This window comes from Lipotes vexillifer, unplaced genomic scaffold, assembly GCF_000442215.2.
Source record: "Lipotes vexillifer unplaced genomic scaffold, Lipotes_vexillifer_v1.1 scaffold822, whole genome shotgun sequence".
Taxonomy (NCBI): Eukaryota; Metazoa; Chordata; class Mammalia; order Artiodactyla; family Lipotidae; genus Lipotes; species Lipotes vexillifer.
Genome location: NW_006770496.1, coordinates 4,324,721 through 4,351,743, shown reverse-complemented (window position 1 = coordinate 4,351,743; position 27,023 = coordinate 4,324,721). Strand labels below are relative to the sequence as shown.

At 38.1% G+C, this 27,023-nt stretch overlaps 1 protein-coding gene across 1 annotated transcript in view; it reads left to right on the top strand.

Annotated features, from left to right (window-relative positions):
* LOC103081261 (protein PTHB1-like) overlaps positions 1-19,000 on the top strand; it is a gene marked incomplete at its 5' end in the record, with an annotated part of 217,225 nt that extends 198,225 nt beyond the window's left edge. The window contains 2 exons of the mRNA XM_007446133.1: positions 18,260-18,370; positions 18,581-19,000. Coding sequence (XP_007446195.1) covers positions 18,260-18,370; positions 18,581-18,612 — 143 coding nt within the window. The remainder of the gene's footprint in view (positions 1-18,259; positions 18,371-18,580) is intronic.
* Positions 19,001-27,023: the final 8,023 nt, after the last annotated feature.

The following is a 27,023-nucleotide window of genomic DNA, read 5'->3' as shown; positions in this document are numbered from 1 at the left end:
TTTCCCTATCATCATTCTTTTAATCATTTTCTTTACTTTTGTTGTAGTTAAAAAATTTTCTCTATGAACTCATTTTAATTTCCCAACTTTTAGAAGACCGCTTTGTCTTTTCCTCGGTGTTGTTGAAAAGACATTATCTTCCACTTTACTATTTCACTTCTTTCTAGTTGTAAATCCTATCTACTCTACTGAGCCACTTTCTCTCCTTTGTAATTATATTCTGTAGAAACATCAATCAATTCTGAATTCTTTTTAAACAGTCTAAGGATCTTTTTAGACGTCTAAGGATCTGTCTTTACTGGTGGCTCTTTTAGTTACTTCTATGCTGATTTCTTTTTTGCTGAGATGAAACCTCAGTCACTTTTCCAAATCCTTTCACTTTTCTTTTGAGCATGAGATTGGGAGGGATCCGATGTCGAAGGTATGAGGTACACACCATGATCCTATTTTTGCCAATCTAAAACTCTTATTCTTTAAACAGTAATTCGCAATCGCATTACTGTGTGTCTTTTCTTTCTATCAGGGAGAAACACGATTCTGGAATGGTTTAAGACTGGATTTTGGAGTCAGCACATAAAAGATTCTCTCATTCACTATGCGCATGACTTTGAGCAAGTCACTTAAACTTTTTAGAGTCTAGTTCATCACCTGTGAAATGAGACACTACTAACTACCATTTTAGGCAGCTGTAAAATGAGCAAACATATAAAGTAAGGAGCACTATGACTAGCACATAAAAAGTAATTAAAAATGGTACTAATGTAATTATTCAACTATCATAAATAAGCCCCTGATCCTGTCCCTTCATGCAGCATGGTCCTCCTTTCCATATTCTCATACAAAAATTGCATCCAGTTTTCACCCCTCAGAACCCAAAGTCTGGATCTTCAGTTGTCTGCATTGTTTGTACTGCACATTTCTGTCTGTACTTCTTAGGAGACCCCTCAATTTCTGCCTTCTGTCTTGCTCTCTACCACAATGTGCTACCAATTATTGAGCAGGACTTTGATGCTTTATGTAATAGCTCATTTACTCCTCATAATCATTTGTTAGGAAGATATTATTCCCACTTTGCAAATGAGGAAATAGAGATTCAGAATTATTAAGTGACTTGCCCAGGAGCTGAGTGGGCAGTTTTCCTGGAGTCTGGGGTTGCAGATTTTTACGTACTCTCCACTCAAAGTTGTTGTGAGGACCAAGGTCAAGTGAGAAGGTTTCACAGACTGTGGAACATGATGCAAACAGAACAGCTCTATCAGCCTAGTATTTTCTTTTCTCTCCTAGCCACCCCCTTTTATTCCTAAGTCTTCTGACATGTGGGTTGTACTGTGGGCTGGTTATCCTCATTCCCTCTGCATTTTCACACCTTTGTTTTCCTCCGTTCTGTTCTCTCCCTCCCTTCCTTTTATCCCCTGCGGCATTTCCACAGAGCTTCTTAGATAGGTCTTACTCTATGTCTCCCTTTCTCAGCCAGAGAGAGCTCTCCTCACCCTGATGTTTTCTTGCCTTACTGACTCTTTCAACCTATCTCTTTTGTGTTTGACACCATTTAAAAATTGTTTTCATAGCTCAGTTATATGCAGACAGCTTCACATTTTCCCTCTGTGTTTTTTAAAGGTTTGGTTTGAGAAAGGGCAGTACAGGATGTATAGGAGGTAAGAAAGAAGAGAAAAGAAACTGTTGGGAGGGGCTGCTTATTCTGTCTTCAAAGAAAGCAGAGCTGGGGTTAGTCCAAGTTGTTTTACAATTGGAAGAGAGTCATCCTACCATAGTTTGGACAAAACCTGGCTTTTTATTGCCAAGAAAGTATAAGATGGAAATGGAGGTAAATGTGAATAATTCAAAGTAATGTTTAAACTTTGAGGATATTTTACCTTCTCTGGAATTAGAGATTTATGCTAGTCAAGAGTTAGGGAGGAATTTGAAATGTTTATGTTACCAGAGTGTAAAAAACATTGTCCAGTTGTTTATCTAATCTTTCATTGGGCTTGCTTTTAAAAACACGTTTAGATTTGAAGTAGCCTGGGAATAATAAACTGTTCCAGACCATAACTTGATGCCCCAGTGGAAATAAGATAGATCCTTTTTCATTTGTTTTGAGAAATTTCCCAAGCAGACAGATGTCTTTGTACCTTCCTTTGCAGTTCCTTCATCCACGAATGACTGTTATCAAGAAATAGAATTACAAGTGTTCTGTTACTTCTTTTTAACTTTAGCTCCTACAGAAATTACTACTGAGATCTTATTTCTTTTCTGGGCTGAACATTTTGTTGTTGTACCTACTCAGTCTCACAGATTCTCCATGTGTTATCATCCAGGAAGATTCATTTCTTAAAGATGTGTATTAATTAACACAAAGAACTTTTTGAGAAGCTTTTTTGATCCACAGAGCAACCACGTGTGCTGGGGCATAGGAATAAGAGGTACTATACTACATTCTGCTGTAATTATTTTCCAGCCTCCCAGTGGAAAATGTAGATAATATTATGTAAAAAATAGAATGAATTTTGGTTTACATTTCTTCTTCCTAATCCCTTAGCCTAAATTAATTCACTCAAGACAACCAGTAATTATTGTGTGCCTACTGTTTGCCAGGAACTATTCCAGGGCTTGGGATACAGCAACAAACAAAATAGACAAAGATCCCCGAAATTTTGGAACCCTCATTCTAGCGGGGGAGACGATAAAAAATAGCATGATAAAGAAGTAAACTATATAGTATGTTAGAAAATAACAAGTGTTAGTGTTAAAAGGTGATAAGTACTATGGAAAAAGAAATGTCAGAAAAGAGGCAGTTACAAGATTATAATTTTAAATTGGGTTGAGGGTAGACTTTGTTGAGAAGGCAACTTTTGAACAAAGTCTTAAAGAAGTGAGAGATTTATCCATGCAGAGATCAGAGAGATGTGTCCCAGGTAAGGAGAATGAGCCTGGCATGTTCCAAGGACATCAAGGAAGCCAGTAGTGAGGCCAGTAGTGAGTGGTAGGAGATGAGGTCAGAGGGGTGAGATCATGTACAGCCTTTTGGCTGACTTTTGCTTTTTTCTGGGTGAAGTGGGGAGGACCATTTTGAAGAAAGGAATATAATCTTAACATTTTAAAAGGATCCCTGCCTGCTATTGTGCATACACTATGGGGGGGGGGTCAAAGGTAGAGGTGGGCAGTCAGTTTGAAGTTTACTCAGGTAAGTAATTTGGCAATAGTTCAGGTAAGAGATGATGGTGGATTGCACCAAAGTGGTAGTAGTGCTGAAGGTGGTGAGAAGTGATCTGATTCTGGATGCATTTTAAATGTAAAGACAACAGAATTCCTAACAGAGTGGCTGTGTTGTGTGAAAGGAAGAAGAGAATCCAGAACAACCCCAAGAGTTTTGGCTTGAACCACAGGAAGGATGACGTTGAGATGAGAAAGGCTGTGGGGTGGGACAGGTTTGTGGGGAAGATCAGGAGTACAGTTTGGGATATGTTGAGTTTGAGATGCTATAAGATGTCCAAGTGGAGATATTGACTAAGTAGTTGGATATACAAGTCTGAAGTTCAGGAGAGAAATCTGGGCTGGAGTTATAAAATTAGGAGTTGTCAGCACGAAAGTATTATTTAAAGCCACGAGACTGGATAAGGTCACCAAGGGAGTGATTTTAGAAGAGAGATGAGAATCAAAGACCGAGTGCTGGGAGAGTCAGAATTTTAGGAGTTTGGGAGAAGAGGGGGAACCAGCAAAGGATGCTGAGAAGGAGCATACAGTGAGGTAAGAGGAAAATCGGTAGAATGTGGCATCCTGGAAGTCAGGTGAAGAAAGACTTTTAAAAGGTGGTGGAATGATCAGCTGTGTCAAATGCTAATGGGTCAAGTAAGTTGAGGGCTGAAAACTATAGATTTAGCAACGTGGAGGTCACTAGTGATCTTGAATAAAGCAACTGTTTGTGGAGTGGTAGAGGCCAGGTCTAGACTGGGATGGATGTACAAGAGAAAGGAAGAGAATTAAAAATAGCAAATACAGACAATTCTTTGGAGAAGTTTTGCTGCCAAGAGGAGTAAAGAAATGGAAGAAGATGCAGGAAAGTGGGGGTCAAGAGACGGTAAATTATTCCTGATTTGATGTTTATTGTTGTCCTTTGTTATTTATCTAGACCCCAGTCCTTGTTCTTTCTTTATCAAGCTGTTATTTCCTACTGGCTACTGTTTTTTGTTTGTTTGTTTGTTTTGTTTTGTTTTGTTTTTGCTAGGCCAGACAACCAGTTAAGGTTTTCCTTGACTAGCTAACACGACAGTTTGTATTCCTGGAGGTCAGGCAGCTGTAGCTGCTGCTCTCTGCCTTCTGAAAATTCACCACCCTCCTTTCCTTCAGCTTACATGAGAACCTCAGGCTTAGATGTGGGAATTTTGGCAATATAAGGCAAAGATGATGAGAATAATAGTAATACTTATTATTATAACACTTAATGTATCACTTACTATGAACCAGGCATTATTTGAAGTGTTCATATAAATTAACTCATTTAATCTTTACAATTATCCTATGAGCTAGGTACATTTATCGTCTGCATTTTACAAATAAGGAAACTGAGGCAGAGAAAGATCAAGTAACCAGTTAAAAGAAAAAAAAGTAATGGTGGGGCTGGGATTAAAATTCTGACAGTCTAGCTCCAGAGTCCATGCTCTTGAAGCACCTGGAGAATTTTAAGAGCAAGATGTTAGCTAGAGAGATTTCATTTTACATAATATGAGAATTTTCTAGAGTTGATGGGCTAAGATTTTGAGAAACAAGATAGAATACAGGAGCTGATGGGGCATTTCCCCAGACTTACTAGCCTGTACATTAGTGGACTGTCACCAGTGCATAATATTGGAATGATGTAGTAGAGCATTCTTCAAAGATAACTTTTTTAAAGACTGTATTTCCTGTGTATTTGCTCAAATTTCATGAATTCCTTTCCAAATCAACAAGTATGTATTAAGCATCCACTCTTCGAATGAAAAAGAAAAAAAATTAACTATTTTCCTCTATCTGTTTATTTTCCTTTGGGAAGCTTATTTGTTTATCACGCAGGCTATAGAACAACCTGGAAATTAAAATAAAAAGGACTGTATATGTGAGTATAACACTATACTGTTTTTTTAAGGATTCTTAAAATTTCTGTAGCTTTAGAGATGAAGTATGAACTAAATGACCCTTTGTTAAGTGTTAGTTTCTTAGAGCACTGGCAGGCAATTGCCACTGAATCCTTCATTAATAATCCCTTCCTTTTCCAGAAGGACTTGCCAGCACCCATAAAGTATTCACTAGGAGAATCAAGATCATATAAAAATAATTGGTGTTTGCTTCCTTCAAGGCATACATTTAAATACATTGCTTTATTCCTCCGCTCCTTGGCTGCCTCCGATGTTTAGTACACTAGGTCAGCAGACTTCCTCTTTTAAGGTTCATCTGCTGGCCATTTCAATTTCCCATGAGAAAGCAAACCTACCACTGTTTTACCCTTTTATCTTAATGTTTCATCCATTTATGTCATATTATCTTGTGGGTTTGTGTTTCTCAGTAGTAATGGCACTGCTGGTAAATAGAAAACAGTGCATGTTATTATGCACCCCTGATCATCATCATCATCATCATCATCATTTGAGCCCTTTTAAAATTCCTGTTTTGATCTCAGAATAGTGATTATCTAGGATAGTAGATTATCAGTGATTTCATCCTATAAAGGATGTGTGCACTGTTTTTCAAGTGAATTATTTTAATGCCTGGTTGACAATTTTGGCTTTGACCACTGGGTCCAGCTAGAAACATTCCACCACTGGTCTGCCTACCCCATCTTCTGGGTTTACCTGAGCATTTTTTACAGCATCAAATATAAATTCATGCCGTGCTCATGACTTGTAGTTTCATGTGTAATTGGCTGTAACGTAATGACTAACGTATGTTGGAGGTTAGTACTGAAAATAATAGCCCAACATTTATTGGGGGCGTACTCTGTGCCAGGCTCTGTGATAACTGTATTAGAAGCACTGACCAATTTAATCTTCATCTCTCATAAAGTAAATGCTATATTTTCTGAATTTAGAAAAAAGGAAACTAAGGCCCAGACTTATGTGACTTTGCTCTAGACATAATGATACTTGCCATGTCCCATTTTGGATGTCCCTTTCTACTATCAATGGGCTGGTTATCATCTTGTGTACATTTCCCTTTTTGCAAAATATGACATTGTTTAATGGACTATTGTAGGAATATATCATTAGATAACAGAGTTGTTTAGGAAGGAGTCCTGAGTGCTTGTTCAGTTTCCTCATTTGTGAACGAATATGATGAAACAGGTGCTGTCCAGAGACGTTGTGTTCTTCACTCTTTTCCCCCAACCTGTATATAACTGAAGTGACCCAGCTGAACTCTCAGTTTCAAAATCACCACCTAAACTCTGTCATTATTAAAAACAACACAGTTTGGTCAAGATTATGGCTTTTCATTGGGTTGTGGAACGAAACTCAAGTTGAAGAAATGTTGCCAGGATCACTGAGGAATTAATAACCACTTGGTGCAAGAGGGAAGCTGTGAAGAACACTGGCTGTCTTATTATGTGGTGTCCAGGCAAAGTAGAGTTATGTTCTTACTCTTTCATTTTTTTAGTAATTATAATTGCAGAACTATTGGCTTCCTTTCCTTCTCAACTGTAGCTATAATGTTTTATTTGTGCGTGTATACTTTTGAGAGAGAGTGGGTCTCTGAAGAGGGAGTTAGGAAAGTATTTGAAATGGAAATGTCTTAAAATTATGTGTCTTTCCAGTTGTACATTGGATTGCCTTAGGATTTGGAAGCAAAATGGAAATTAAACACCACAATCACCTTCTTTCTGAACAAGAAAGTGCTATACTTATCAGTATAGAAAAGATCTAGTTGAAAGACAACAGATCTTGCATTTCCTTGGAGAGTGCTCTAGACATTGATCAACTGGCAAGGAAAAGCAAATATTAACTTTCTTCCTCACCTTCTCACAATGGCTGGGTAATACTTTTGTATTCCTGTTTGGAGGATTTAATGGCCTTGTTAACATGTGGGAAAACATTGTGATTGGAGACTTTAACAAAATAGTGAGTAGTTTTATTTTTTTTTTAACTTCCATGTTTATGTTTTTACTGGTGTGTGTCTTTCCAAGTACTCCAGGTTAAGAACTAAATGTGTTAGAAAAACAGATGTAATGCAAATAAATGGGAGAGTTCTCATCTCCTTCAGTGAAGAAAGCTCCGAGTTCCTGAGCAGTAATTTTATGGGACCTTCTCCCTGTATCAGAAAAAATTGTGCTTACCCCACTTCTTTCCCCGAGTTCTGTTATATCATAACTGACTAATGATCTGTAGGACCAGACGATTCACCTACATATGGTAGGGGATCATAATGCACTAACACAGTATAGAGATCACTCTTACCAACAATTAATTGGGGAATTCACTTTATGAAGCCCTGTTTACGGACTGACATCTGGTGAACTTCTTAACCTGGATCTGTTCCAATCCTTAGGATTTATGGACTGTGCTTGCGTTTTTGTAAATAGGACTTTTTTCTGCTTGGTATATTCTGTTTACATAATTATCAATGGATGAAAATGGCTATGTTCCTGTATTTCTTAATCCTTTGTACTAAGTAGACCTAAATTCTAAGTGGTGGTCCAGCTAAAAGAATAGTTGGACACCTATCATTATTCAAGTTGTGGAAACATCTTAATGCCAGGAGGACCTTACCCTCTTAAATCCAGATTCTCTGACTGGAGCCCTGATACCCCAAGGGACTTAGTATTCAGTCTTTATGGGATTTTTAAAACTTGTTGAGACACATGCTAGACCTCTTAAAATATATCAGACTTCCTTTTATTCACAAACTTGATCTCTGCTGTGAGGTGTGAAATGGAAATATTTTCAAACATAGGTATATGTGCATAGTCCTGAACACATTTTAAGTTCTTACCGGGTGTGGGGGGGATCAAAGTTTATTATTAGGTAGTGGAAATGAAATCCCAAACGTTCCACAGGCATCATGTTGGACACACATTACGGTGAACTTCACCTGCCTCTCAGTGGTTCACCATTATTATCTCTGTTGCCAGTAGATGAGCTACTGTCTAGCAGTCAGCATGTCATCTGCAAACATAGGGAGAAAGAAAAGTTATCGAATGGATTTAAAAGAAACATAGAAAAACAAATATCATATGTTGGAACTGGAAACATAAGACTATATAGAAAGGCATTGTTTTCTTCTGGTTTCCTGAGTTTGAAACTGTAAAACTGTACCAGGTTAAGTGTGAGATGGCTCTACGTTACAACAAAGTAAAGGGCAGAATGGAAGGGGAGATGAGAACGATATTGACATATGCTCTCCAGTTCCTCCTTCATAGAAGCAGTGTCACCATATGATATCAACCTGATTTGCCATGCTGTTGTAAGAACTCATTCAATGATACATTACATTCTTGAGGGCTTTATTTCCAAGATGTGCTTTGACAAGGTCTGACTGTTGTATTTTTAACAGTCTCCTATATATGTATAGTTTTCTGGAGCATCTACTTAGTAAGCACCTTGGTAAACCCAATTTCACAGAAGTCTTGGCTTTCTAAAATGGCCCATAAGCACAGAACAGAGTCATACACACACACACACACACACACACACACACACACACACACACACATCATTAGTCAAAAAATTTCCAACAAGCATAGTTTTACCAATTATGGTGTGTTCTTAAGGAAATGTTAAGTCCAAGTACGAGATGGATTGGGCCCTTTGAAGTCCAGTGTGGAAGAAGAAAAGTCAGTGGAGAATTAACAGGGGAAGTGCAGCCCCAATTTTCCTCCAAGCCTTTTGCTGTTTCTCTCCATGGCAGCCCTTGCGTAAGTCTTTATCTGACACAATTTTTCCTAGCTATACCTCCTACTCTGCATTAAATTTTTCTAACTGCTATTGTATTTTTTATTCTTTAATATTTTATTATCTATACCTTCAGTAAGTCACCCCAAATATCATCTGTAGAAGTGTACACAGAAAAATGGAATATGTTGATAATTTATCCTCCCCTCCCCACTTTTCCTTTTCATCCTCTATCTCCTTCTCTCTTTTACCCACCCCTCTTGCTTCCATTCTTCCATTTTGTCAAAAAATTTGTAAACACTTGGTTAAAATTGCTGCACAAACATACAGTAGGATTCTTGGCTTTCTATAGCTTACATTCTCCTTGGGCTAAAAAAATATATTTTAAGAAAATAGAAGAATGAACAGAGTAGAGGAGAATTATCAGGAAAACTCTTATACATATCTTTAATGCCTATGTGTGGTTGTGTGTACACATTTACAGAGAGAGACAGGGAGAGGCAGAGGGAGACTGAGAAAGGATAAAGAGTAAAGCTATTTCAAATGAATATATTTTCGGAGAATTTTTTAACTACTCATAGTCTCTTAGGGAAGCTTTTAATATTTAAGATAGTGAAATATTCTTTTCAAAGCACCCATTCGCCACACTTCACGTGAATTATAAACCTTTGAAATGAAATCTGAATGTTAACTTCAAAAACACTTTATCCGTCAAGTAAATCTTGATTAAAAGAAAAATGTCACTGGTGTATATTTTTGAGGTTTCTGCTGTTTTAAATTCTTAGTGGCAATTCAAGCATGTGAACAGAAGATTCTTTGGCTGGCAAGTCAGAGCATGGTCTGTGGTCATTTGTGATTCTTAAAGTGTCTCCTTGTTTGATTGCTTTTAAATATATGAAGAAAAAAGAAGAAAAAAAATTTTTCCTCCCTGAAGGAATGGAACATTTGCACCCATACACTCAGTTGATTGCAAAGGTCTCTGTTGCAAGAATATAAATCCGCAAGGTCCTAAAATATACCCAAAGAACAGCTTGCCAACCTTCTGGGTTTTCTGTATCACTGAAAGGAAGTACTGGTTAGGACAGCCAACTCACAAGCAAATCCACTGAGATCTTGATGGGAAAAAAGGTATTCTTGAGAAAGCTCTAATGGTTTAGGAAGCAGGAGAATCAGGAATCGGCTCTAGGATATGAGGGGCATCCGCTACCCTCTCTGAGCCTCTGTTTAGATGTCTCCTAAATGAAGGTGGTTGCACTAAAAACTAAAGTTCTTTGATTCCACCGATACGGTGTGGAAAGTGTATCTATGCCAAGAAAATCCGTAGAAAACAGAGATGGTAAAATGTACTTTGTGCTGAGCACTGTGTTCAGTGTACACGGTCTCACATAATCCTCACAATAGGCCTCATTAAGACCCTCTCTTTACAGTTGGGGCAACTGATAACCTGCCTGCGTCCAACAGCTAGACCCAGACTGACCCACTCCTGAGAACTTCACAGTCTAAGTCAAGCCTTGCTGTTGGCCTCCTTTGCCTTCAGAGACCTCCCCATTCACTGCCCACCTGGCTTTCACTTTTGCTAGAGGAAAAGAAGAACAATTGGAGACAATCCTAAAATTTGGGAAACTCTAAGAATTTATGAAAAGAAACTGTCTTTAAAATTTTCCCCCAGTCTCGTCATGAGAAAAATATTAAACAAATTCCAGTAGAAGGGCATTCTGCAATATGCTTGACCAATACTCCTCAAAACTTCAAGGCCATTAAAAGTAAGGAAGGTCTGAGAAACTGTCACCACCAAGAAGAGCCAAAGGAGATGCAGCAACTAATGTCATGGGGTATTCTAGATGGGATCCCGAGACAGAAAAGGATGTTAGGTAAAAACTAAGGAAATCTGAATAGGCTATAGATTTTAACTACTAATAATGTATCAGCATTTGTTCATTGATCAAATGTACCATGCTAATGCAATATGTTAACAATAGGAGAAACTGTGTGGAGACTATATGGGAATTCTCTGTACCATTTACTAAATTTTTCTGTACATATAAAAATGTTCTAAAAATTACTCTATTTTTTTTTTAAAAAGCTTATCACTGCCCAAACAAAAAGAGCATTTGTAGCAGTAGGGCAAATAATATTCTTTTAAAGAACTGCTACTATTACTCCTCCTCCTCTTCCTCTTCCTTATTGCTATTATTATAGTAATACTGTGAGATGATCTGGCAGTGTTAAATGCCTCTAGGAACCTTTAGAATTAGGATGCAGTTGAAGAGTAGCTTTTTGTGAGCCTTGTATTAGGCCAGGCGTTGGCAAGCTACAGCCAATGGGCCAGATCTGACTGTTTTAGTAAATAAAGTTTTTTTGGAACACAACTAATGCTCATTCATGTTTACATTTTGTCCTTGGCTGCTTTTGCACTACAATGGCAAAACTGAGCAGTTGCACCAGAGACCAGATGGCCCACAGAGCTTAAAAAATATGTACTATCTGGCCAACCCCCAGTTTAGGCTACCTGAGTTACAAGGTAGATGGTGAGGCAGGTAAGCTGGGCCACCAGAATTCATCTGGGTTATAATCAAGTAGCTATCAAACAGAACTCTGCAGATCAAGTAGCGTGAGTAAATAGAGTAGTCACCTTCAGAGGTGGCCACATGTTTAAGGTGTCTGAACACTTTCTTTTTTCTTGCTGCAGAGCTGTGTCTTTTGGCCCCATGGGTGTATCAGCTGTGTGAACCCTACCCCTTCAGACTTCCAACTTTAGGGACTTCTGTCTTGGCCTATTCACTCTACTCTTCTTTTAGTGTTCCTAACTTTGACATGAGAGTAAATAGTCAGAACTTAATGTGTTTTTCAATGTGCCAAGCACTTACACATGCTCATCAATTTCTTCCTTATGAAGTAGGGCTGCCATAGTCTCTGTTTATAGATAAGGAAACTGAGGCTCATTAAAGTGCAATAATTTGCTCAGGAAGGTCACTTGGCTCATAAATGCTGAGCCATGGTTTGAATCGAGGCTTTGTCAAATTCCCTACAAATAAGCCCGCATTCAGTGCTGGAGCTGGCTCACGCTGGCTGGTGAGAACCAATCATTGAATTTTTAGGACTTCTGTGAGCCAGTTAACAAATTCAGCCGTTATTAAAAATTAAATTATGTAAACTTATAACCAAATAAGTTGTATTAAGAACAAAGATAATACACTTCAAAACTCTTCACTAGTTATTTTATTACTACATTTTACTATTCTCTATGCTCTTGAGATTATTTATGTCTACGGAATCTGAATGGTGAAAGTGCTATCTCATGGTGTCCTCTTACACATCTCTGCCAAGCTCCACGTTTGGTGATGTCATGTTGGTTGCTTGAAATTGGCCATGATAGGAGTATTTATACCAAAGAAATGGGCAAACACTACAGATTAGGGCTTTACCTTTTTGCCTTGAAAGCCAGCTGGTTACATGTTTTCCAGAATACCAGTGCTTACCCTGCATTCTGATTTTGATCTCTAGTATTCTAGACAGTTACATTTGTTTCTGCTTGGCCTCCTATCTTGACCTTTGAACTCTATAACTTTTATAGTTCATGTTATAGCAACCTACAGAGAGGACCTGAGCTCTGTTTTTTTTTTTTTTAAGACTTATTTAGTTATTTATTTTTGGCTGTGTTGGGTCTTAGTTGCAGCAGGCAGGATCTTTGTTGAGGCATGTGGGATCTTTCGTTGTGGAGCGCACGGGCTCTTCACTGCGGCGTGCAGGCTTCTCTCTAGTTGTGGCGTGCGGGATTCCTCTTCTCTAGTTATGGCGAGTAGGCTCCAGGGCACGTGGGCTCTGTAGTTTCCAGCACGCAGGCGCTCTAGTTGAGCCTCGAGAGCTCAGTAGTTCTGGCTGCAGGCTTAGTTGCTCCACGGCATGTGGGATCTTAGTTCCCTGACCAGGGATTGAACCTGCATCCCCTGCATTGGAGGGCAGATTGTTTATCACTGGACGACCAAGGAAGTCCCTGAGCTCCTTTTTATTGTTTTTGTTTGTTTGTTTGTTTTTCTGACAGTGGGTAGAATTTCCTTAGTGTAATTCCCTGTTGATAAAATATGTTCCACCTGGTGAGGAAGAAATTTCAACAATTTTATAATTTGCTTTTGAATGCAGAAACAGGTTTAAGGATCGCTTGTAATCCATGAAAAAAAAAAACCCTAGAGTTATCTTTATAAATATAGGTTGGTCTCCTATTGTTCAGAATTTTTGGTAAGATTTTCTACTTAAATAATTTTCTGGCTACATGAGGATTTTAGCCAGAAAAATTTTCTTAAAAAATGTTTAAATTTAAGTATAGTGGATTTACAGTGTTTCAGATGTATAGCAAAATGATTCAGTTATACATATACATATATATTTATCTATTCTTTTTCAGATTTTTTTTCCATTATAGGTTTTTACAAGATATCGAATATAGTTCCCTGTGCTATACTTGTCATTGATTATCTATTTTATATATAGGAGGATTGCTATATATCTTAATGTGCTACTAATTTGCAAAGAAACAAATTTTTACAGCCAGGTTTAGTAAACACAAATGGTCATGCACATAATTCAGAGGAAGAGGGAGCATAGTGAAATGTCTCAAAAACATCCTCTTAAACATCACGGGTGTAAATCTCCAATTTATAAACTGTCTTTTTCCAAATGCTATAGATACTGTTTGCAATTTGTGATACATGCTTCATGCTTTCAAATTTCACCTGCAGGGGTTAGGGTTCCAGATTACTCCAGAAAAGTGTTTTAAACATTTAATTGTAATAGGAATCTAAAATGAAGCCACCACTTATAACATTGTTCCTTATGAAAATGCCCCCAGAGTTCTGACTCGGGATCCCAGGTTCCTTAATGAAGCTCCTTTTTACACGATAGCACAGGGATAGAAGTGGATCTCCATAATTGTACCAGCAGTGGGCAAAGGAGAGCCTGGACATCCCATATTCATGGGAAGAGGGGGGCTGTTCTGGACATTATGCAAGGAGGGAGCTGCCAGACAGATATTGGAGTAGAAGGGAGGTACATAAGTTGTGAGAAGCCCCTGCTGTTGCCAGAATGAGTTTACTGGCTCTTTGAACTTCTGATAATTAGGAGTTGACTGAATTATTATTTTTAACTATACTTCCATGTATCATATTAATTAATGTAGACCATATCTTGAAATCAGTGCTGTTCACAGTGTGAATGGAAGACTAGCATCTGTCTACAAACTGTTACTTGAAACTGAGAATAAGCATTCAGAAACTTGTAGCAATTGACAGTGTACTTTTTACAATGATTGAATCCAAAAGATAAGGGCCTATATATTGTTCATTTTATTTTTCTACTAATTCCTTTTATTCATTTTTATTATATGTGACAAAAGTATTGGTTTAGTTAGATTGGAAATTTTTAGGCTGATCCTTTTGAGAAGCATTGCTACAATGGGCTTCAGAAGGTCTCTGTTAGTTTGGAAATTTTATATTTTATTTCTCTCCTTTAACTGCTTACTCTGAAATTTTTTGTTGGTTTGTTTGTTTTTACTCTGAAATTTTTAACAAACATATTTTTCCTGCAAAAATCTCACCAGATATGCCCATTTGCCCTTCTTATTCAGTAGGTGTGGGTGGGGCCTGAGATCGCATTTGCCTTCTGTTTTTTTTTTTACATCTTTATTGGAGTATAACTGCTTTACAATGGTGTGTTTCTGCTTTATAACAAAGTGAATCAGTTATACATATGTTCCCATATCTCTTCCCTCTTGCGTCTCCCTCCCTCCCACCCTCCCACTCTCCCTATCCCACCCCTCCAGGTGGCCACAAAGCACTGAGCTGATCTCCCTGTGCTATGCAGCTGCTTCCCACTAGCTATCTACCTTACGTTTGGTAGTGTATATACGTCCATGCCTCTCTCTCGCTTTGTCACAGCTTACCCTTCCCCCTCCCTGTGTCCTCAAGTCCGTTCTCTAGTAGGTCTGTGTCTTTATTCCTGTCTTACCCCTAGGTTCTTCATGACATTTTTTTTCCTTAAATTCCATATATATGTGTTAGCATACTGGGCATATACCCTGAGAAAACCATAATTCAAAAAGAGTCATGTACCAAAATGTTCATTGCAGCTCCATTTACAGTAGCCCAGAGATGGAAACAACCTAAGTGTCTATCAACAGATGAATGGATAAAGAAGATGTGGCACATATTTACAATGGAATATTACTCAGCCATAAAAAGAAACGAAATTGAGCTATTTGTAATGAGGTGGATAGACCTAGAGTCTGTCATACAGAGTGAAGTAAGTCAGAAAGAGAAAGACAGATGCCGTTTTCTTTTTGGAAGGTATCTAGTTATCAGAAGCAGCCACGCTACTCTGGAATCCTTATAATTGTAAATGTTGCCATGCCACAGCTACTTGATCTCCTGGGCTTGACCTCTACGTGCACATCATCCCAGTTAACCATGGGTGAAAGCTTAAGTAATTGCATAACAGAAGTTATTCCCAGTCTGTTTACCCGCAGCCATGGAACCCCTATTTCTTACAGATAGGTGGGTGATCTAACCTCAAAATTCCATCTTGAAGGCCTGCTTTTTAGTGCTACTTCCCGTGTCAATGGTTTCTGCAAGAAAACAGAGCCTGAGGCAGGAATTAAAGTGGCAGTTTATTTGGCCAGCTCAAGGAAGGGAGGATGAGGAAAAAGGGAAGTGAGTCAAGGAAATACGTGAAGTAATACAAGGTGATGCATCCTACACTGGTGACCACTTCTCTCAAAGAGCCAGGAAGAGTCCCAGCAGGTGCATCTACTCAGCACACAGCACTTTTCTGGAGGTTGACCAAAAAGAAATAATAATTCAGAGTAGATCCAGGGAGAGAGGCAGGAGGGGAGTTTTCTGCAAGGCTCCTTCCCTTCCCCCATTTCCCATTGGTTAGGATGCCAGATCTTACTTCCTATTGTTCCTTCCAAGCTTAAAGTGGCAGAACTTCTGGGCATATGGTTGGTCAGTCTGGCCGCATGGAGGTATCCAAAGAAAAGGGGGTAACATTCCTAGGGCAAGTGACTGGTCAGCCCTGCAGTGGGATTTGAGAAATTAGTTATCTCTGTACTTTGGACAAGGCAAAACTTTTGTGCCAAGGACAAGAGAGGAAATTACATACGTTGTAATTTATGTAATGTATAGTCTACAAGATGGTCTACAGCAAGTGACTTTTCCTTTTGTGCCCACCTGATTGAAGAACTAATGCTTTTGAAGTCTTCATCCTTCTCACTTGCCTCACTATTTAGTCAGCTGGAGTAAACGATAGACACTGATTAATCAGCAGAGACCTGCCTCTCTCCACTCATGGCAGCACTGCTGTCCGATCACTGCACTGTCTCCCATCTGTTGGCTGGAGACACTTCTTCCCCAGTCTTGAAGTTTCCTTGTGTGCAAAGGTAGCTGCATCAGTACAACATTCCTGCCCTCATCCTGCTTCCTCCCTCCCTCTGCCTTAGGGATGGAGAAGTGACTTAATCTGACTTATGAGTCTAGAAAGCCATTCTTTGGCCTTTTTTCTTGGGACCAGGGTTCTGTTTTGCCGGGAGCACTCCCTGCTTTCTGTTCTTCCCTGTTATTAATCTTACAGAGGTACCCCTTCCCCACCTCTGCATATACCCTATTCCTTTTTTCTCAATTGGGTGAGAGTCCAGGAGAAGAAGGGTGCTATTTCTTGGGCTTCTCCAAAGTCCCGGCGCCTCTGGGCCTGTCCCTGGCCTCACAATACTCTAAGCAGTGCTCCTCGCAACCACACGGTAGATCATCAGGTGAGATAAAACCTGCTGACACCCAAGACCTGCAGCCAGGTATCTCTTTGGTTGATGCTGCAACTGGGAGCCATATAGTAAATGGTTAGATAACAACAGGCTTTGGGAGTTGTCACGCTTGGGTGTGAGCTCTGTCTTACTCCTTAGGAGCTGTGTGACCTTGGCAAAGAATGAACAAGAAGAATGGCTTTGGGAAAAAAATAAGTACAGTGTACAACGTGTTAGAACATTCCCAGGAAATGATGTACTGATCTCCTGAAACCTCAGTCTTCCTATCTGTAAAAGCAGAATAATAACATCTATTTCATGGTGTGGTTTGTAGGAACTAAATGAGATGATATGGGCAGAGTTTTCAGCATTGAGAAAGTATGTAATAATGATAGTTACTGTTACCATGATCTACAGTCTTTGGAAAGAGATTAAAAATAAGCCTGGTTCTCCTTCTGGATGGGGCCCTAGCTATTTTAAGATAAAGCAGGGCAAGTTCCATTGCATTGATGGATAATTCTAACATTTCCTGTTTGGGAAACCTCTGAGGCTACCTCTAATTATTTTATGAGTGTGGAAATCCTTGTCTCTCAAGTTTCCCTCAACATCGATTTCTTTTTCAGAGCCGATACAGAGGGATGGATGGTAAGGTGTACTTTCCTTCAGACCTGGGATCTTGACTTCACTCTCATTTGAGTGACGTGGTTTACACATCAGTGCTGCTGGTACCCTCCCTTTATAAGCCCCCTCACACATAAAGCCAAACTTGAATATGGAGGCTTTGGACTCAGTGTATGAGAAGCCTCAGAAAAGGAAAGATCACACTTTATTTACAAGAAGAATGGCTTTGGGAAAAAATGTATACAGTATATAGCATGTTAGTACATTTCCAGAAAATTAGTCAAATTAGTCAAATCAAGTTGCAGATGTAGTCAGGAAATTCTCAACATGAGTTCTCCGTACAGTATTTTGGTGGATAAAATCAAATGACTTATACCTAATATTTTAAAAGTGCAGTGGTCCCAGCTTATCCTCAAGTCACCTTGGAATTGACTTGGAATTGAAAGCTTCCACAATGCATTCATGGCTTTGCTGTGAATTATGAAGTGTTTGTGTCTGTGCTGTAAGGTGTTGGGATTCAGGAATAGAATCAAATTCCTGAGAAATACCACCATAGTCACCAACTCAGAGCACCAGTGGCCTTCCTCTTTGTTCAGGGAAGTTTTCTTTCCCTCACAGTCGATGTGCTTTGTTTCTTTTATAATTTCTGATGCTCTGGTAGTAATGGGAATTTCTGCTGAGGTACCATTATAGTATGGATATCACATATGCTATAGATTTTGTCCTTTCTTACTTTAGAAGGGTTAAATTTGAAGACAACACCACTGCTGCTGTTGCTAAGTGCTCATCGGTATGTCTTTAAAGGCAATGACTCATTCCCAGCATTTTCACCAACAGAGAAACATTTAAGATTATTCTTTTTTGTTCTACTCCTGAAGATTGTTGTCTCTTTATTTATTATCTTCATGACTGGTACGTTCTTAAGCTGAGGTTGCCGTATGGAGAGGTAGATTTTTTCTACACATTGCTTAAAATATTGTTTGCATTTTTCAACTAGGTGGCTGTGCTACGATCCCAGAATCAGACCTAGAAGAAAGATCAGTAGAGCAAGACTCCACTGAACTGTTAACCAACCACAAACACCTCATCGTGGAGACGCCCGTGCCTGGTAAGAGAATGGGTGGCGTTCACAAATGGTATGTCAGGAACAGCGAGACACTGGTCAGTTTTTGTCATATCAGAAAGCATTTTGCAAAATTGCTTGTTTTCTAACTTATTCAGCCTTCCCCTTGGCATTGGTGCAGCTGAATTTGATCATTTGTGTATTCCTTTCAATATTCAGACCTTTTCTCTCTCTTGCTGTCTTTCATTTTTCCAGAAGTTTCACCCCTTCAAGGAGTTTCAGAATAGTTGAAGTAGAGTTGTCTGGTTGAGGAGAAGATGGCCTTCCCAAGGCTGATGATGTGTGGACCTCATGCCAAGCACAGATGAAGGTGCTTCATACAGCTCACCTGCCAGGAGATAACAATAGGTAGAGATGGGGATGGGGACTTTTAATTTTTCTAGGAGGACTTGTAATACCATGGGCAAGTCAGTTGACCTTGTCTTACCAGGAAAGGATGTTGCTGCTTTTTGGTCATCTGTATGCTTTCAGCCACAGTATATAGTGAGATGACATCTTTTGGGGGCAGACTTCGTAATGCAAAGACCCAGATCCTACTTGATACCCCAGTTTTTTCACAGAATTCTTATATGTTAAATGTATCGAGTTTAATAAAAGCATCTCATTGTCAAACAATATCTTGGATTTGATTTATAATCAGAGGGTTATATAGTTGATTTCTTTATTTATTTAAAGTGAAGAAATTGAACGGAACTAAAAATGTTGCTTCTCCACAGTAAGACTTGAATGTGGTTATTTCATAAATACAAGAAACTACTATTAGGCTAAAAGTGGGAAAAGGTGAGTTTTCTAGTATTGTATGGAAATGTTAAAATATTTTCAAGGAATCTAGTACATTAACATCCTCTTTCATTATCCCAATGGGAGATACCTTTTAAAAATCCAGGTTATAGAAGGATTCACACTTTATTATAATTAAAAGGTAAGGTTTTCATATGCAGGAAATAGAGGAGATTTTGCCAATTTCGAGTTAAAATTACAGTTGCAAGACTGATTTATTTAAATAAAAATATGTCTGTGCCAGTTTTGGAATGCCTCAGTCAGTACAAAGGAGAAAGTGGCTCGCAGTTTTTCTATAAGTGAAATGTCAAAAAAATTGCAGAAGATGTATTATTTATTATTTATAGCATTCTTTTTTAGGAGATGCAGCAGAAGATTAAATAGTTTTCATTGTCAAGTATGGGAGTGGACAACTTCTAGCCTTTGGGCCAGAATCAACCATTAGGTCAATGTTACCCAGCCTGTGGGGACCAGTAAAAGATGTCTTGGCTCTGTGTATGCCTAAAGATGCAAAACCACAACACTTCTGATCATCTTTAACAGCTTCATTGAAGAAAGGTTAGAAGAGAAGTATATTCCTTCTTTAAAGAGTGTTTCTGAGTTGTGTCTTTTTTTCTTTTTCTTTTTCTTTCTTTTCTTTTTTTTTTGGTATTTGGTTCCCATGGATATTTTTCCAAGGAGTGCATGTGTCCATGTGCTCATCTCTGTTCTCCTTTCTTTCTCTTTTTTTTTGAGTCATGTCCTGTTTGTCATGTCCTGTCTGCCTTTCTTTAACTCAGTTTCTTTTTCTCTCTTGTTTCTGTGTTCATCAGCCTTGATCAGTCTTTCCCTTCCTCTGTTCCCCCCAATTCTTTCCCTTCACTTTTTGATTCTCTCCCTTTATTTCCTGTGATATAAAACTGAAGCATATTGTTTGATTTGTAAAGGTTACTTTAAATGTGCATAAGTACAGTGATTTCTATCTCTTTCAAATCTCTCCTCCATTGTTTCCTTTTTTTAATGGCCTCCACAATTTCTCTATTCCATGAGGGAGTGTTTACTAATGTAAACTCAAAAGGCTTCCTGTCTCTGATTTGGGAATTTAAGGTGACTTCTGCTGCTACAATTACATCTTATACTGAGAGTTTTTAATGTTAAGAAGTATATTTACAAGAAGTTTTCCTAGAAATCATTATCAGTATCTTAAGCCTATTAGCAAAATTACTTGACCAAATAATTTTATTTTTTTATTTGGATCATTTGAATACAGAACTCTATATGCATACATCATACATATAAATATTTTAGAATGTTTCTAATTTATTACTATTTGCATTTTACTAGCTGCCAAAAGGCAAGAAGTTACTAATTAAACTTTTTAAAATTGAAATATAGTTAATTTACAATACTTTGTTAGTTTCAGGTGTACAGCATAGTGATTCGGGTGTTTTTTGCAAATTAATTCCATTATAGGTTATTACAAGATATTGGGTATAATTCCCTGTGCTATACAGTAAATCCTTGTTGCTTATCTATTTTATGTATAGTAGTTTGTATATGTTAATCCCATATTCCTAGTTTGTTACCCACTCCCGTTTGGTAACTTTGTTTTCTATGTCTTTGAGTCTGTTTCTGTATATAGATTCATCAGTATTATTTTTTTAGATTCCATATATAAGTGATGTCGTATAGTATTTGTCTTTCTCTGTCTGACTTATTTCACTAAGCATTATATTCTCTAGGTCCATCCTTAATTAACCTTTTAAACATTATCAAATTTAAAATATAAGTTCTAAAATGATAAAAATGATTTGATTAATGACATAAATTTAACTTTGTTAAAGAATTTCCTGAATTTAAGTTGTACATATCTTCTACTCCTGATTTTAGCCTCATGATTTAAAAACACAAAAACTGTTTAAAGTATTTCTACTAGCAGAAAAATAATGGAGCCAAGAATTATGGTTTCTTTTAGAGTGGCTGTTTAAAAATCAAGACCCAAATAATTCTTAACTATTCCTATTATTTTGAGACCAATATTTCAGTCTTTAATAATGATTGTCCATTATGTCTTTTGTGTGTGTGTGTGTGTGTGTGTGTGTGTGTGTACATAATCTTGGAGTAACTCACAAATCTGGAAGAAGGAAGATGATCCAGGTTTCCGATTAGCCCAATGGTTTCATTATTACCCAATATATCAGGATAGGTACTAATAAAATAGCAAACATTTATTAAATTCTTACTATGTGCTGGTACTTTGTATGCATGATTTCGTTCGCTCCTCATGACATTACTGTGATGTAGAGAATGTTGTTATCTCTATTTTACAAATGAGAGTACTGAGATTTACAGAGTCTAAATAATTTGTCCAGTATCCCACAGTTAATATGTAGCAGAACTGGGATTTTAATCCAGGCTAATTCCAAAAGCCCAAATACACACCCAAATGTATAGATTATTGGTAAGATGTACATTTTAAAACCAAGGGCTTATAGTCCGAGATAGCTACATTTCTTTGATTTCTAGTGTGTTTGCCCATTTAAAATATTTACCTTTTTTTGCCATTTATATTTCTCCTTTGGTGTATTCCCTGTTCCTATTCTTCTTTTCCTTTTTTTTGGTGGTGGTGATAACTATCTCCTTATTGATTTATAATAGCCTTTTATGTGGAAATGATTTTAATCTTTGGTTGACTGAGTATGATATAAACATTGTTCTCAATTTTTCACTTGTCTTTTAATTTTGTTTCTGAGTGTGTGTTTTTTTTTTTTTAATAGAAATTTTCTAAATTTTAAGTAGCCAAATCTATTAACCCCTTTCTTTGTAGTTTCTGCTTTTGGTGTCCAACCTGAGTGGTCTGTCTAATGCCCTTTCCTGTTTCTTCTCTGTGCCAGTCTGCGGTCGTGCTCAGGCTGTTGTGTTCTGTGCTGTGGCAGCTTCAGTCATATCCTCTACTCTGATGCACTGGGTTCTGTGAGCCACAGAGCTATGTCCTCTTCTGCTTTCATATCTCAAAGAGCTTTACACGAAATGTCTCCTAGGTTTTACCCAGTTTCTTCCTTCCGCCTGTGGAGAATGACCCAAGTGATAGACACTCCATAGCTTTCAAAATACCACTCCCCTCTGATCTTTGCCCCTCCTCCACCATGGGCTCTCCTTTAGGATGATTGGCATTCCGAAAGTTTCCTTAGCACTCTTGTAAATAGCCTTGCCCACACCATGCCCTCCAGACATGGCCAGATGTGTCCCCATCCCATGTGAACACAGGTTGGGCTCAGGTTGGGCACATGGGACCCATTTATATCTATGTGTACAGACGTAAGAGAGGTGAGTCAGTGATAAAGTTCTGTACCTCAATCCCCCAGTTCTCTAAGTTGTTTGGTTCCCCAGCCTCTCAAGGGACTGGCTTTGTATTTCCACAGGTCAGGTACACCTGGAGCGCAAGGGTTCCCTCAAGTTGAGGAACATCAGATTGTATTATGAATGGCTTTTCTAAAACTCCATTAATTAGAAAAAATATTCTCTGGCCTAAAAGTTGCTAAACCAAGAGACCTCTGTGTTTTCCTAAAATATCTGTCTCTGAGTAGTTGGTAGTCTGTGTCACAATGTACACAATTCCCTATCACATAAAAATGCAGGTAAAGACGAGCGAAAGAATCAAAACAAAATATATGTGAGGAGTGTTTAACCCCCTAAAAAGCATTGTATAAGCACAGGATTGTCAGTGGTCACCTGCCACAGCAGCAATGTCCTCTTTGTGTGCCAACAGTGTCGTCCATGGGCTTCTGTTCAGATATTAAGGGTGTGTCCATAATAGTCAGGGAGCCTGTGAGGGGAGAGTTGATGGGAGAGAGACTCAAGCTGGTGGTTTTCAGCCTTGGTTGCACATTAGGATCTTTTATTTTCTTCTTTTCGCTGATCTATATTTTCAGTGTTTTGTTAATGAATATTTATTGCTCTTGTAATAAGAGAACAGATCCCATCTTAGAATGTGTCAGTTTTAGTGATATAAATAATAATTAGAAACGTACTTTCTGATTAGCATTTTCTGTATTAACAGCATGAGCTCTAGTAGTTCAGAAAAGTCCAGAGTGTAATGTATTTTCATCAAAATAGCATGATTATTATAATTTATAGCAGTAATATGAACATAGAATTGTATTGAAAATTACAGTTTCTCATGTCCTTAACATCATCTGATGCAAAAAAGCAAATGTGTCAATTAAATATGAAAATAATATTAAGAGGATTCTGAAAGAGCAACACAAGGCTGTTTAGATTATAACAGATGCTGCCTTTTCTATAGTCTTTCTGTGTATGTAGCATTGAATTAGCTGGTGTTATTTTTCTATTTTTGTAGGTAAATTATGGAAGCTATGTGGACATCGCATGTGTTAAGAGTTTTGTTGCTTTGGACTTCAAAAGGTATAACTTGCAGTACAGCAATATTGCCAAAGCCTAATTAGAGTAAGGTGCCTGTTAGAGTGATCACGTCCCCCAGTGCCTAATCTCTGGGTTGGAGAGAGGGTCTCTGTTCAGGCTGATGTGGAGAAAAACTTGCAAAACCACTAATTCTCAGACTCGCCATCATTTCATTTTAATTATATTCAACGTAGATCCCAACCCTTCCTTCAGGGCTTGGTCTGAATAAATTATCTCCTCACCTGGATGCCAAGAGCCACATTTGAGGCCCTCTAGGGACAAGTGGGCAGAGCATTGTGCATCACAGCTTTTAGTCCCATTTGCTGGCTCATTATATTCGCCTCCTTTTCTGTCTTTTTATTTCGCTCCACTTTTATATGTATTCTCTTGTGTTGTGTTGACAGGACCTTGTAAGCCCCTCAAATCACTTCTGTAATGGGGCGGGAGGGTGAATAAATGAATATTGGCACCTCTCAGGACTTTCCTAACTGCCATTGCTGGCAGTCACATTTCCCTCACGAGAACATTGTGAACTCCATACCTCTCTAACGACCTCTCTCTCTTACTGTATTTCACAAGTTAGATTTTCCTTTCCTGCTAGAATAGATGTGCACATTCCTTGGACACAGCAGTTCTTGGATTCTTTCTACTGTTTAGTAAATATTTGTTGTATCAATAAATCAACTAACCTAAAAGCAGTCAACAAGCCATAGACAAATGGAGCAATCAATGATTTAGAATACTGGCTGTGATCTTACTTTCCAAATTTATTTTTACAGATTGTGCTAAGAAGAGGCTGATATGACTCTCCAACAGTATTTACTTAAAGTTGGCTTTAAAGAGAGGTATGATTCTGAAAAATTTAATAGCTCAGGACAGTTTTTTCTGAGTGCTTAGGTGACATTGATTTGAACACAGGGTTCAGGTTTTGTGAGTGTTTGAAGCTTATACAGTTTTGGAGCACTTTTAAAGAAAAAGAATAAAAAATTTTAGTACAACATGAGGTATTTAGTTAGAGTCAAGAAAGCATAGCAACATATTACATGTTTGTAAAAAGTCAATAATTGCCACAAATGTCACAAAATCCATAAAAATAACATATTTATACTATTGACTGCTTGATATTGCTTTAATACTTCTGCATATTTTTGACTGCACATTCTTTATTCACCTCTTCCCTTAACAACAATTTTATAATTTCATTTTCTGTAGAATGAATTGAAAGATAATTCAATTTTCCTCTGGCATTATTGAGCAAATATTTTTAAAAAGTTACTAATAGTTTGCAAGAGTTTCTTTCTGCTTTACAACTTATTATTAGTAATGTGTTAGTTTTTAGGATTGTTATCATATTTAGGGAAACCTTTATCAATCTTCTTTCATATCTGCAATGTAAGATTTCAGAGCATTTCAAATTTTATCGTTCAGTGATAAATTTTATTATTTCTTTTAACTTTTTTTTTAGTGGTCTCAGAGACAGCAATTTTTTAAAATTAATTAATTAATTTATTTTTGGCTGCCTTGGGTCTTTGTTGCTGCACACGGGCTTTCTCTAGTTGTGGTGAGGGGGGCTACTCTTCATTGTGGTGCGCGGGCTTCTCATTGTGATGACTTCTCTTGTTGCGGAGCACAGGCTCTAGGCGCGGGGGCTTCAGTAGTTGCAGCATGCAGGCTCAGTAGTTATGGCGCACGGGCTTAGTTGCTCTGTGCCATGTGGGATTTTCCTCGACCAGGGATCGAACCCGTGTCCCCTGCTTTGGCAGGCAGATTCGTAACCACTGTTCCACCAAGGAAGTTCAGTGATAAATTTTAAATAGCCACGGAATTGACAACTGTCATTAGCCAGTTAGTCATCAATGTCCTCATTGAAGTTATCTTCATCACCATCAGTATTTTATGTGAAAGCAGGAAGATATTAAACATTTTTCTAGTGTCTTCATATGATTCGCTCTTCTTCATTAGCTAGATTATTAAGCACTCCGGGAGCCTATTTAATTACCTCTATTTGAAATTTATCATCTCGTCTTAATGAGCTAATCTTGGTTGACTTTAAAGTGTTTTTTGTTATGATTTTCTTGTTGATAGCAGAATAAGCTTTTTGATTTTATATGGGAGTTATATGACAAAGAATGTTATTGTATTACGATAGGTTTGTAATTGTGTACTTTGAAGTATCAGATATTCCTGAAAGGCAAGAACTTCCACTTTGACTTGGTGTCTGTGAAACTGGAATCTTTCCCTTACACTTTTAGATGTCTGATATTCAGAACATCAGATTTCATATGTTTCAAACTGTGTGTTATCTCCATCACACTTACACTTTCAGTACAGGGCACCACAGAACATGCACGACGTCTAGCGCTACATCCTTTTGCTCTGCGCCTTCCTCTCATGACACTGGGTGAGGAGGAGCAGTGGACGGTAGCGAAATTCCTGGACTCTATTCCTCAGCAGAGTAGCTAGTGAGAGTTTAGCCATATTCAGAGTTGACTGCAAGCCACATAAATATTACGTCCCCAGTTCGCTATCAAATTTAAGAAGGCCACATCCCCTTCATTGGCTCCAGGATCATCCGATGAGTTAGAGTGAAGAGGTTTAAAGTGCTGTTAACTTAAATTCTGTTTAACTGGCCATAGTAATCAATACTTGTTCCATCTGGTACCAGTTCCAGAGAGAAAAGTTCATGGCATCACCTGTAAACACTCATTTCTTGGTGCCAGACATCATCTGAATATGGGGAACAGTTGGTACCAAATCCCTTTATGTAAACAAAAAATCTAGAAACTTTGTCTTCTAACTTAGGACAGAATACTAATTAAGCCCAGACTCCATTCAGTTGCCATTTAGTGAAGTTTAGTTCTGTAATATTCCTTGAATCCTTTAATGTTATCTTCCTGCATTTAGGTGAACTGTTGTCTTATTTATTTGAGGATGCAAATTAGGAAATCTCTTTAGGTCTCTAGTCATAAGTAAGGAAACTGAATCTTTTATTTTACTAACTCTTTTGGGATAAAATTAAGTAGTTACTCATTCCTTGGAGAAAATGATGGTGTGTAATCCTCATCTTTCACACTCAGCAGCTCACAAAAATGAAAAAAAGCAACTAACAAGTAATTCTGAAAGAAAACATTAAACATTTCCCAGATTTTAATCACACATGAGATGGATAAGGACGAGAGGTGGGATGTTTTTCAGCTTTTCCTAAAACACACACACACATGCACACACACACACACACACCATACCAGGCATACTTTACATTCTCTACTTCTAAAACCAGTGCCATCTGGACCTAGTCCTCCCTCTCCACCCGAGTAGCAGTGGTATATTTTTCCTCAGGCTGGCCTCCAATTTCATCACCTCCCCTGATTTGGCTGCCTTTGTCCTTGATTTGAGTCCCTCTCATCATTTGTGTGTATATAATTGATTCCTCCAGTGGTATTGGCTCGTGTCATCT